The following is a 12594-nucleotide window of genomic DNA, read 5'->3' on the forward strand; positions in this document are numbered from 1 at the left end:
TGGGGGGGGGCGGTGCGCTGACCACCCCCGGCCAACACCCCGCCGGTCGCCCCGGGGAGGGGATTTTGGCAAGCCCGTCGCGCCAGGAGGTCGGGCAGCAAAACGCAGCTGGCGCTGCCACACGAGACAACAGAGTAGCCACAGTGCAGAGTGTCATACAACAGACGGCGACATGCAGAGGGACACGGCTCAGTCCGACAGACCAACAGCCCAACCTGACGCTGAGGTGTCTGAAGCTCCAGCACGAGCAGACACATTTGCACATTTGGAAACAGCTGACTTTAGAGGCAGCAATTTGGAAATTTTCTCTGGTTATGTGAGAGCAGCGGAAAACACAAGTTTGAACCAAGGCTGGGTCTTTAACAACCTCCTCTTTGGAGCCTTTTCATCTCTTTTCTAGAGCTGCATTACTGCTGACGATAACCAGAGACAGCTGTCACTCCTGTGCGAGGACTATTCCGAATGCTAATTGTCACAAACAAAAATCACATGTAGAGAGTGTGACACGCATGGCTCTTGGTGAGGTGACACGGTGCCCAAATTAAATCGGGGTGATTGTTTTTAGGCATACAATGACAAACAGGTACAGGAACACTTAGGAACAGAAAAAAAAGAAAAAAAGATAAAGAAAAAATGTCATCATTTTCAAGAGGTCAGCACCGGTAAGGTGAGCGAAGCACAGAGAGGAACATCAGAAATCATCCAGGCAAAAAGAAAACAAAAAAACAAAACAAAAACTCGGTTGCATCTCCCAACTCATCACAGGACTCCAAGCCACCTCCTGCCTGCCCTCCAGGATCCCAGCATCCTTTCAGGTACACGGGATGACTGACTCACTGACTGACTGACTGACTGGTGACGAACATGAGCTATGCATGTACACTGGCAGCTTCGGGATGGGTGTGTGGCAGTCGATGGGATGGCAGAAGAGAGAAAGAGAGAGAAAGAGAGAGGGCAGAATTGTTCTTCTTCCTCTTACCGTATCCTTGGAGGACCTACGTCTCTTGAAGCTGGAGGCCAGGGTGGAGGTGATGGACCTAAAAGTGGCTTTCTTTTTAGGGTCAGGTTCTGCTCTACCACTTTTTCTATCCTAAAATGAATATGTATAAGTAATTAGATCTCTAGTGTGTTGTTGGAAACTCTAAATCTATTTGAATACTGCCCCGTGTCATGGCCTTCATTTAGGTGAGAAAGCTACTGGAGGTGTTCTGCCACTCCCAGTCCTCCAAGGGCCTCCGTGACCCACGGCTACGGCACAGCCACCACACTGCTACAGCTACGGGGGGCCGGCCTCGCGTCCGGAGCGCTGGGAACCCCTCTGGGAGGTAGCCCTGCTCTCCTGGTGTCTGCAGCCAGGCCGGCACAGCTGACCTCGCTTCCTGGGGATGCTCTGCCTGGCGCCCTGCCCCTCGCTTCCGCCGCTAGCCTGGCTGGACCGAGACGTGAGATGCTGCACCTACACTAAAAAAAAAAGTGCTCAGGGCCTTTTCTGAGGCTGAATCCTAGTGCCACAAGAGAGAGAGAGGACTGCATTGAAAGAGAAGTCATTGTATGAATATTCTGTAAAAAAAAAGTGTTCAAAAATTCAAATGATGCAGTTGTGCAAAGCCGAACGTGGTTGTTGGTGGTGGTTTGGTTTGTTTTCCAAAGTAAAACAGGCTAAAAAACAAAAAGGAAACTGGAAGAAAAAGAAAAGTAAAAAAAAAAAAAATACAAAGGAAAAGAAAGGGAGGAAGCAAAGCGTTAGTGCCATGATGTCGTCGGGTCGGGATGAACTCAAAGAGAAACAGAACTGAAAAATGTAGGCGTTGGAGTTAGCGAGTCGGACAAGGCGCTGGCAACGAGTCCTCCCCAATTGCTTTCGTGCCAATGAGTGTGACCTTTCCGACGGGGGACGCAGTGACCAGGTCTGGCTCTGCTACCGCACGGGGGTAACCAAAATGTATCCCGCTGGTGCGTAGAGCATGCTCGGGGATACATTTGCTCCTCCTTCTCAGTTCTCTCTTTTGCGGACATGCACAAACGGAAAGGAAAGCAAGATGAATGGAATGAAATGTCTTTTTCTTCCATGGCATCTCAGGAAATAGCCATGGCAAAACTGTGATCCCAAAAACCATTATTTTTGTTTGTTTGTTTTAACAAATAAATCTTTCCACTTGCCTACCTTCTAGCAATGTACCAGATACTAGTGCTCTGACGTTTCCTCCTGTGGAAAAGTCTTACAATGTCAAACGGCTCTTTACCATGAGGCTGTTTACCCCCACAGGGCAGCATGCTTTGCTCACAGTCCCACAGACTCTGCCCAAGGACCCAGTGCAGTATTTTCTAGAAGGTTGGCAAGTGAAAAATGGCAGTGCGACTAGTGTGCTCTGTCCCAGCAGCCTTAACCCCCTCGGTGCTGCTGCTTTTTGGAAGCAAAGGAAAAAAAAAAGGAAAAAAAGGAAAAAAAAATTGAGAAATGGCTTTTCCGAGACTCTTTCCGGTGAACTGAACCCAGCGAGCTCAGGATACAGCAGCCCGGCCTCGTGCTCCCCTCGCTGCTCCACCCAGGCAGTCCCCCCGCAGCCCCAGCCAGCGCTGCTCCCCGGGGCCCCGGCCGGGCTCCTCGCGGGGTCCCCGAGCCTCCTTCTCTCTCTTTCCTGCGCTGGCTCTGCTCTGAGCAGCAGTGTCCTTTAGTCACCTAAAGGAGCTCTTGCTCTCTGAACGCCGCTGTGCTTCCCCAAGGGAAAAACCAGCCCGGGCAACTCAGACAGAGCCTCCAGCTGCCCTACACTGGGGTCAGGGGCACTGTGGGGCTCAGCCCCAAAAGCAGCAGGGCAAGGGAAGTGTGAGGCTGGTGCCCATGGCTCAGTGTCACTGCCAGGCACCTCTGACCCTCCTGGGCTTCCCTGCCTGAGCGGCACAGAGATGTTCCAGGAACGGGAGAAGCTTGGGAGAGCAACAGCCCCATGGAAGGAGCCCGAGGGAGCCTTGGCACTGACAGGGACCGGCACTGCTGGCTCCTGTGTGGGGGAATGTCCTTGTCTCCAAAGGACAAGAGCACGCACCACCTCTTTTGGGAGTCGGCCCTGGGTATGGCAAGGGCTGCCGCGCTGTTGGGGAGCAGGCAGGGAAGGGGAGGTGATGGAAACTATCCCTGGAGCGTTCCTCCACCTGAGCACCGGGCAGGGATCGTCAGTGGCAGCGGGCTGACCCTCCCATCTGCTGGTGAGCGCGGCCAGAGCCGGGCAGCAGGGCAGAACCTGCCAAGGAGCCGTGCTGGCACTGCTGCTCAGCCAGGGCAAGGTGTGGCTCCGGCACGTGGTCCCCAGCAGAGCGAAATCCCCATCCCGAGCTCCACTGGGGGCGTTTGGGCCAGGCCTCTGCCCTGTTTGAACTGTGCTGGGACAGACAGCATCGGCAGCTCCCGGGGACGAGGCGGGGACGAGGCAGGGACGAGGCAGGGACACTCCCCTACAGCTTAACAGGCACCCAGTAACGCCCAGCTGGAGCTGCTGGGGTGGGGTGGGGGACAGAGGGCCCCATGCTAATCCACAGCTCTGCATTCACTGCTTTGGTGAAGGAATGGAAAACGCACCTGGTGGAGATTTGCTCTAAAAACGGTTTGTCCTACCTGCAGGTTTTTCCTCCACACATTAACGGCCGCAAACGCCAGCTGCATCTGCTTCCTCCGCGCGTCCTTATGCCTTTTGTAAGCTATCTCTATGAATATTAAAAATATCCCGGCAACAATACCTCCAGCCACCAGCATAAACACACCTGAAATAAGCAGGAAAGTTACAGGGGGCAGTGGAAATTGCAACATGACCCCTCATTTCTTCTGCATCATGCTCAGCAACGGGAGCATCTGCCAACCCGGGGTCCCCCTGCCATCCCCCCGCAGTCCTGGAGGGCCGGGAGGGGAACACAGCCTGGGCACCTGAGGGATGTCGGTGCCAGCTCTGGGGGGGCACAGGGCACTGAGCTGCAGCAATGCTGGGAACAGGCACGGCAAGCCCCAGGGCAGACCCCATCCCCAGGACCACGGGGTCGTCTGCACCAGAACCCAGCCCTGGTGCTCCAGTGTGGCTCGTCAGGAAGCACAGCCATGCACAGAGCCCTGTGCTGTCCTCGGATGCCCACAGCCCCGGGGCTGATGGTTTTGGAGTGGTGTCTGAGGAGATGGAGCAAAACGCCCCCTTTCTCCACGCCTGTAACTCAGCCAGCAGTGCTGGTGAGAACGGGGTCCCATCCAACACCCCTCATCCCTCATCACTGCATGGTCTGGGTGTAGGATCGGCAGCACCACCTGAGCGCAGAGGGAGAGCCTGTCTGTGGGTTCTTACAGTCTTTGCAAGATGAAAACCCCTCTGCATCGATTATCCCTGTCCTGCCCCCGCCCAGGGCTCCTCAGGACTGGGGGCTGCCCCTCGCCTCCAGCCCCCTCCTGCAGCAGGGTTCACCTCGGGAGCACCCCGAGGTGCTGCTCCCCTCTCTGCATTGGTGACAGCTCTGATTGCTCCGTGACAGGCACAGCTTGGCCAGGGCAGAGGAAGGGGAGCAGTGCTCACGCCAGGGCAGCCGCACCGGGGAGAAGGGCACCCAGGGACGGTGGGGGAAGCTTTGTTTGGAACAAGGTGGGAACAGAGCCCACCTCAGCAGCCTCCCAGCACTAGGATAGCACAAACCCAGAAGCAGCAGAGATTTGGCCTGAGAGGAGAGCCCCGGAGAGGAGAATGTCTTGAGCAAAAGCGGGCTACCCAGCGAAGGGGGAGAAAGAGGTTTGCAGAACAAACCTGCCATATTTTCAAAGGTGAGTGTTGCTGGGGCATTGCTACGGGAATCACACTCTTGATACCTCACCCAAGTCTTGTCCAAATCCTCCATGAAGCCGTTCTCGTGGGACCTGGAAGCACAAGGAGACAGCACAAGGTAGTCACTGGGGACCAGCCACAGGCAGCAGGGGCACACACTCCTCCTCCTCCTCACACTCTGTGTGCCTTCGTGCCTTCCGTCCTAGGACTCTGCAGCCCACAAACACAGGAGCCACGGGTGTGCTGGCTGCGTGTGTGAGCACACCTGTGCACGTGTGGCCTTTGCAGAGTTGTGTGGGCTGGCTGCAGGGGCTGCCATGGCTCTCACACACACGCAGCGCTGTGAGCAGGCGCCCACAGCCCCCCAGTGCCAAAAGAGCCACGTGTAAGCCGTGAGGAGGGTGTGTTCCCCAGGAAGGATGGAGCTGGCAGTGCTCAGAGAGCTCTTGGAGAAGGCTGCAGGGAGTGGACATGAACCACATCTCCCAGTTCCCTCCTGCACAGTTCCTCCACCTGCCAGGGCCGCTTGGAGCTCAGGCAATGCTGGACCCCAGTCCCTTCTGGTGACCCCCAGCACCCTCGAGGTCAGGGCACTGCTGCTGGCAGCTCCCTGCCATGCACAGTGAGGGTTGGGGCACCCCAGCAGCTCAGTGTCCCAGCTCGGTGTCCCAGCTCGGTGTCCCAGCTCGGGAGCCGTGTCCTCACAGTGCCCGTTTCTGCCTGAACATCTCGTGGGGATGGGGTGGGCACAGAGCACACATCCCGCCCCAGAATCACTGCACTCTCCTTCCTCTTGCTCCTGGTACACCCTCACCACCTTCTTGGGCCACCTGTAGCCCTGGACTTCCCCATCCTCTCCCAGGAGGACACCAAGGACTCCTGTGGCCTCTTCAGGCTTGTCCCAAATCCCATCTGTCCTGCTGCCACCTATCCCCATGTTAAGACCATCCCACAGACGGGGTCCATGCCTCCCTACATCCCCTGGGTCCTGCCCGTCTTCCACATCCTGCCCATTCTCTCTCAGGCCTTTCACCTCTGCCTGGTAGTTCCTGACCACTTCTCTCCTAAAATGAATCCCCCATGTCTCCCTCCCTTCACTTGCTGCTTCCCAGCTGCCCGTTCCTCCATCATGACATTTCTCTGTCTGCAGCAGGTGTGGCATTTCCAAAGTAGTGCAAGGAAATCCCTTTTCACCCCTAATATCAGACTGGCTTGTGACACCCCACACAGCAGATCAGTGCTGGTGTAAAAGCCTGGGACCCAGAGCGGGGACCCGGTGCAACAGGAATAGCCAGCGTTGGAAGAAAACCCCCTGGGTGACCGAGCCAGGGCAGTGCAGTGCTGTTGGACAGGCTGAGCCCTGAGGGAGCAGTGGGGAGATGGCAGCACCCACACCCTGCTCACAGAGACCTGTGCTGGACGGCCCCCGCTGCTCTCTGCCAGCTCTGCCTACACCCCTGGCTGACCATGGCTCTGCTCCCCGCCCTGCTCTGCCCTCCCTCCAGCTCCCTGCTGCTTCCCCAGCCCTGCGAGCCAGAGCTGAGGCTGTGGGTGCCCACCCCAGTCCCTCAATGTCCCCTTTGCCAGGAGGGAATGGAGCCCCCAGCGCCCCTGTCCCTGCGGAGGGGTCTGGAGGGTGGCTGGCAGTGCCTGGCACGAGGCTACTTGAGTGCCAACACACGCAGCACTCAGGGCAAGCCCCATGCCAAGAGCTGTGTACGGACTTGAGGATGGCCAGGGAGACGTTCTGCTTCCAGGGGCTGTCCTTGCGCATCCCGATCCCGAAGCCGGAGCGGAAGAAGAGCTCCCCCGTTGTCACCAGGTCACACTTCTGGGAGGCCTCGAACTCCAGCACCGCCGAGTCCCAGATGAAGGCGTGGAGCTTGCTGGACATAGAGAGGGGATGGACAGGTCAGGCCAGGCAGCCCAGCTGGTCTGCAGCCACCATGGGAGCAGCGAGGGTGCTCCCAGCCCTGATTTAAACCCTGAAGCCACCCAGCCTTGCACTGGAAGAAGAAAAGAGGCCAGAAAGGGAGGCCATGGCCAGGGCCAGGGCTCCCACTGTGCCATTCCCCATGCAGACTTTGTGCTGCCCACCCAGAGACCCAGGCAGATCCCACCTGGCCCCAGCTGGGAGGTCCCATCAAGCCACGCTTTGACCACAGCTCCCTCCAGCTTTACCCTGCTTGCTCCACCCAGCTGCAGCTCCCTGAAGCCCTTCCCAGCCTGGCCAGGCAATGTGCTGGCCCTACTCACTTGTCCCTCACTGCCTGGATGGCTTCGGCAGCGCTCTCGTAGTTGTGCTTCTCCATGTGCCTGTACATGGTGCTCAGCTCCACCTGCCGTCGGAAGTAGATGTCCACGGAGCTCTGCTTCACCGTGGCGTAGATGAACTTGTCCGAGGGGTTGCGCAGCTGAAAGGCAAGGGCAGGGCTCCTGTTGTTTCTGTCCTTCAGCAGCAAAACTTTCTCACCCTAAAGCTGCATTTCTTAATTTCCCATCTCCTTCGGGGACCAGTTCCCTGGAGAAGACCTTGATCTCCCCAGGGGATGCCACAGGGCAATGGATGCTCTGGGACCACGGTGCTGGGGCAGGGGATGCTATGGGACAGGGACAGGGTGGCACTGAGGGTGCAGGAGGCCTGTGGATGCCATGGGGCTGGCAGCGCCGTGGGCAGGGCACACAGCAGGGCGTGGGATGCTGTGGGTCAGCGCTGCTGCAGGGCACACTCCTGTGTGCCCAGGCGGGTGAGCTGTGGCTGTGTCCTTGCCAGAGCAGGAAATGGATGTGAGGCATGTGGGGAGTATTGACTGCACCGCAGGGACAATTTCGCTTGTTATAACTCATCCATAATGAATCGTTTCCTCGCTGGTTGGAGGAGGCTCTCCAGGAACTGGCAGGCAGTTTCACTGCAGACGGGCTATTTCTGGACAGGTTGTTTCCCTGCCGATCGCTGCCCGTGTCTGTCCCTTCCCACCCAGGGCAGGGGCTCAGACTGACCAGCACCAGCCCAGGCAGAGTTACCCGGGTCTGGCCCCCCAGCACAGATCACAGCCGTGGGAAATCAGGGTTCTGGGAACCACAAGCCATGTTCTGTGCCCCAGGGAAGGGGAAAGCAAGCGAGGGGTCATTACCCGGGGGTCGTTAATGCCTGTGATCCTCTCCTCAGGTCGGTCTAACACCAGGAAGGCTGCCAGGTTGGCAGTGTATGAAGCCACGATGATCATAGCAAAGCCAGCCCACACCATGCCGAGGATACGGGCAGAGAAACTCCGGGGAGCACCTGTGGGGGGAGAGGAGAGATCAGAGCGGCACCGCGAAGGCTTGGCTTGGTTGCCAAAGCCGTGTCAGTGCACAGGAGCCTGACGGCAGCTGCAGATGTGCACCATCCACCTGCTGTGCCAGCAGCTGTGCAGGGAGCTTCCGCACTGCCCGAACCAAAAAAGCCTCCAGCTCCTCCCAGGGCACGCTGTGTCCCACCTGAGAGGGTGAGTGACCCTGGGCAGGGGATCCAGCCCAAGCCTCCCTGCCCTGTTTCCCACCACCGGTGCTGGGGATGGCAGGACCCAAATGTGACAACTGCCACAAATGTGCCACCCTCAGCATCACCAAACCTCCTGCCAGCCTGCTCCAAGGAGGGCTCAGGGAATGAGGTCCCACAGGGACCATGTGAGGGGGGGGCTGTGGAGGAGGGCAGGGGCTCCGCCCCAGCCCGCCCAGCCCAGAGCCAGGGCTGCAGGGCAGAGCAGTCCTGCTGTGACTGGGACTCACCTTCTCCAATGCCGGAGTTCAAAAAAGAACCACATGGCTGAGGAGAGAGTCAGGGCATCTTCCTCCTCCTCCTCACTGTTTACTTTGAACCGGCCAAATGGGCTGGAAAACAAGACCAAGAACCCTTCTCATTCCCCTTACCCTGATTCCCAGGACTCCCCACTGTGCCCTACATGTCCTGGTGCAGCCTTGTGTCACTCATTCCCACAGATGATGCCTGTGTCCCAAGCAGCTCCTCCCTGTTCTGTCCCACTGCCTGGCACATCCCTTGTGCCATCTGCAGCCCTGTCTGGCTCACACTGGTCCCAGTCCCATCACACTCTCCCCAGACCAGAAAGATCATCTGACCCTGGCCAGCTCAAGTCTCCCCCACTGCAGCACAGAGGGCTCCCTGCAGATCAGCCACCAAAGCCTCTGGGCACGGGGCTGAGGCAGGGACAGGTTATCTTGCCCTCCGAGGAGCTGCCACAGCGCCAAGGGAGGCCGAGAGGAAATTCTCTCAGAGCCCAGAGGCTGACAGTCCCCTTGGCCAGGTATCTGTACAGCACCTGGCCTGACCAGGGGCTGGGTACTCCACACATCCATATCCCTTAGCTTAGGCAGCCAGAGGGGCCAGGAGCCTCAGCCCAGGCCTGGTGGGGCAGAGAAGGTGGGTTAAGTCCCTGTGAGAGCCCCCAAAGGGCTGCAGGGCTGTGCCTGGGCAAGGGACCCAGGGGACAGTTCCCAGGAGCACCTCCCTGTCCCCCCCAGACCTGGGGTGGCCCAAAGTGCACTCACCTGAATCGGTCTAAGAGGTACAACATCACTGCCACCACGTGCACAGACAGCCCCACCAGCAGCCAGAGCGTGCTCTGGAAGGGCTGCATGAACGAGTCCAGGGTGCTGCGGGGGATTTCCTGCACACAGGAGAGAGGGGAACAGCGCTGGCACCCACCACACCTGCACCCTGCCTGCCTGGAGGGACCCACAGGGGCCTGCCCTGCCCCGAGCTCCTGCTGCTCGGCTGCACAGGAGGGGTCAGGGTGGTGCAGATGAGACCCAGCATTAAAACCAGCAGCCTGGAGCCTGGGATTGGCAGGGGCTGCACTGGGGGGAACTGGGCATGGTGCAACCTGGGGAATAGGGGCACCTCCCGTGTTCTACAGAACATCCCAGCCAGACCATACCTTCTTCACAAGGATGGTGAGGCCCTGGTACTTGAAGGGCTTGGAGAACTCAATGTACTGAGCCCGCTCGTTGTTGATGGTGAGGGGAGCCACAAGCATGGCTGCCTGGCCGCTCAGCAGCTCCCCCATCATCCCGTTCCACTCCTTCTTGTTGCTGTTGTTCACCTGCCAGGAAGCCCAGGCAGGGTCAGAGCCCTGCCCTGACACACATCCCCCACCAGCCAGGACCCCGCACTGCCCTTCCACCCCACCCAGCTCTGCAGAAAGTTCCTACACACGATACAGGCAAAGAAAGATCCCAGGCTGCCAAAACTCACCCGCTCTTGAGTACCAAATTTACCATCAGCCACCAGGTGAACCTCATAGGTGAAGTTCATCACCCCTGCCAGGCGGATGAGCAGGTCGATGCAGAAGCCGTAGCAGCACAGTGCCACGGTGGGACGGCCTGGGGAGGGACAGAACGGGGATGAGTGGGGGCAGCCCTTGGCCAGGGACCCCACCCAGGATCTGTGCCTGTCCCCAGCGAGAGCAGCCCCCCCATGGCTCTGCTTTATATGGGATGTAACCATGTTATCCCTCAGGGCCATCTGCCTGACCACCCTCTCTCACTGCCTCCATCACCTGAGGGTGTGGCAAGCTGGGGGCAAAGGGATCGCATTCCTTTGCTGTGTCCCAGTGAGGTGGGCTGAGAGTGGGTGCTCCCCACCCCCTGCAGGGCACGGAAGGGGCTCAGGGCATGTGCTGGAGGAGTCCTGACACGAACCCAGCAGGCTGAACACAGCCCAGGACACAGCTCTGGGGGGTTGTGCACAGGAAGGTGTGACGAGCCAAGGGGATGCCCTTCAGGTGGATTTGGGCAAGCCTGGCATTGCTGAGCAGCTCCCACCCCACAGCAGGTGCTCGCTCCTGATCCTGACACAGGTTTCTGTAACAGTTTGAAACTGGTGCTGTGTCAGTGCAGCACGTGCTAACGTGCCTCGGGGCCCTTGCTGCTGCTGGAGATCAAGGCAGAGAGAACGGGAACATGTCAGCAGACAGAAACCTGGGATGCAATCCCCCAAAACAGCCCTGGAGCCCATCCAGGAGAGAGACAGTGGGAAAGAATCTTTTGGGCTCAAACCCCTAGATGCCAGTGCCCAGTTCCTGCACAGCACTGCTGTGAGGCTGAGCCGATGGGGGGTGCCTGGGGGCTGGCAGTGCTGTCACCTCTCTGCGCCTCGTCCTCTGCACCTCCTGTGTGACTGAGCACCCTCCCTGGGACCCCTTCTTGCTGTGGGAGCCCCCACCAGACTGAGTTACCTGGGATGGTCTCATTGGGTCCAGTGCAGAACACCTTTTTGACAGGATCTCCATTGATAGTGAATTCCTCCCTGCACGTCCCATCTGCCTGAGTGGGCTTCACATACACAAAGGGCTCTTGGTGGATGGTCACAATCTGTGAGGTGAAGCACAAACATCCTCGTCTCTGTTTCCCTCCAGAGCTACACTCCCGTGGTGGAAGCTGGGCTGCCCTCCCCAGAAACGGTGAACACCTTGTCCCTCCACCCTTTCCGTGCTGTTTTCTCTCATATCCACTTCCCACCTGTCTCTTTCCAAGCCCAAGGATGCCTGCCACCCTCTCTAGATTGACTCCAGCTGAAAGTTGTACTCTGAACACCCTCCAGTACCTCTCCCAGCCTTGCAAATGCTGCTGCTAGCTGCAGAGCAGCCGTGGAGGTGGGAGGCAGATAAAGTCACTGCCCGGCATGCAGAGGGCTGAGGAGCCCTGCCCCTAATGCCATTTGCTCTTACCTTCAGCTTGGTTGACATCTGATAGCCCTGAGGTTTCTCAGTCTCCCCCCCTGGCCAGATGATCTTCCTGTCGTTGGTCAGGACCTGCGATGGAGCCCGGAGGAAGCAGATGGACATGAGGCCAGGGCGGACACCCCCGTGCCCGACCCCTCCTGCCCAGCCCAGGCCTGCACGTACATTGCTGCCGTTGTAAATCCCAACCTGGACCAGCTTCCGATTCTGCAGGTTCATGATGCTGTAGTTGGCAAATTTCCTGTCCCCGTCCTCATTGAACTCCACCCGCCCGGTGACACCCTCTGAGTACTTGGAGGACATCAACACCCTACGGAGAGAAACACAGCGGGGACAACCTAGAAAACCTGCTGTGGCCATTGAGACACCTCCCAAGGCATCAGAAGGGCAAATGCTCCCCCTCAGTTACCTGCCATAAGCTCACTACCCTGCAGAAGTCCAGACAAGGCTACCTATGGTCTGTTCACAGCCCTGTGGTCATCCTCTCCTGGTGGATGGAATCAGTTTCCCAAGTGTTCACTACCATACCTGCTGTCATTGCCCCTTGTTTTCCACCAGATCAGTCCCATTCCCTTCTGGAATGATCTGTCCCACAGCACCCAAGGCCACTTTCCTCTGGGTGTCCCTAGGGAGGTGTGTCCATGCTACAGCTTCTGGTGCTGTGCCTGGCACCTGCCCTTCCCAGCCTGGGTAGTGCCCCAGGAACACACAAACACCACCCAGGGGAGAAGCAGCCCCCAAACCCTGGAAACATGACAGTGGAGACACACAGGGATTGCCCAAGACACTTGTGAAGAGCAGCTTTGACTTCTCATGCCAAAGACTCACTGCAGGGGATGCCAGAAATGCCTCTAAAACAATCTCCAGGCTTTGCAGGCCTCATGCTCAACAGAACCCAGGACTGCACGGAGTGGCTGCTGCACCAAGGCCCAGCCCCTGTGGCCCCAGCACCCACAGGGATGCAGGGACTGGGGTCTGGAAGTGCATGCAGGACCTGCTGACCCCCTGTCCTGGCAGCAGGACCCCACAGGCACATGCTCCCATCTGTGCCACCCCTGCCT

The 12594-nt window shown here is 58.3% G+C and overlaps 1 protein-coding gene across 1 annotated transcript in view; it reads right to left on the bottom strand.

The window, feature by feature from the left end:
- Positions 1 to 1532: 1532 nt before the first annotated feature.
- GRIN1 (glutamate ionotropic receptor NMDA type subunit 1) overlaps positions 1533 to 12594 on the bottom strand; it is a 25711-nt gene continuing 14649 nt past the window's right edge. The window contains 14 exon segments of the mRNA XM_017740337.1: positions 1533 to 2003; positions 3614 to 3759; positions 4776 to 4885; positions 6518 to 6679; positions 7050 to 7207; positions 7928 to 8076; positions 8565 to 8590; positions 8592 to 8666; positions 9342 to 9460; positions 9731 to 9895; positions 10048 to 10175; positions 11030 to 11165; positions 11522 to 11605; positions 11699 to 11843. Of these exon segments, the coding sequence (XP_017595826.1) occupies positions 1815 to 2003; positions 3614 to 3759; positions 4776 to 4885; positions 6518 to 6679; positions 7050 to 7207; positions 7928 to 8076; positions 8565 to 8590; positions 8592 to 8666; positions 9342 to 9460; positions 9731 to 9895; positions 10048 to 10175; positions 11030 to 11165; positions 11522 to 11605; positions 11699 to 11843 (1792 nt within the window). The 3' untranslated portion in view covers positions 1533 to 1814.

The sequence above is a fragment of the Corvus brachyrhynchos genome, unplaced genomic scaffold (genome assembly GCF_000691975.1).
Source record: "Corvus brachyrhynchos isolate BGI_N302 unplaced genomic scaffold, ASM69197v1 scaffold305, whole genome shotgun sequence".
Classification (NCBI taxonomy): domain Eukaryota; kingdom Metazoa; phylum Chordata; class Aves; order Passeriformes; family Corvidae; genus Corvus; species Corvus brachyrhynchos.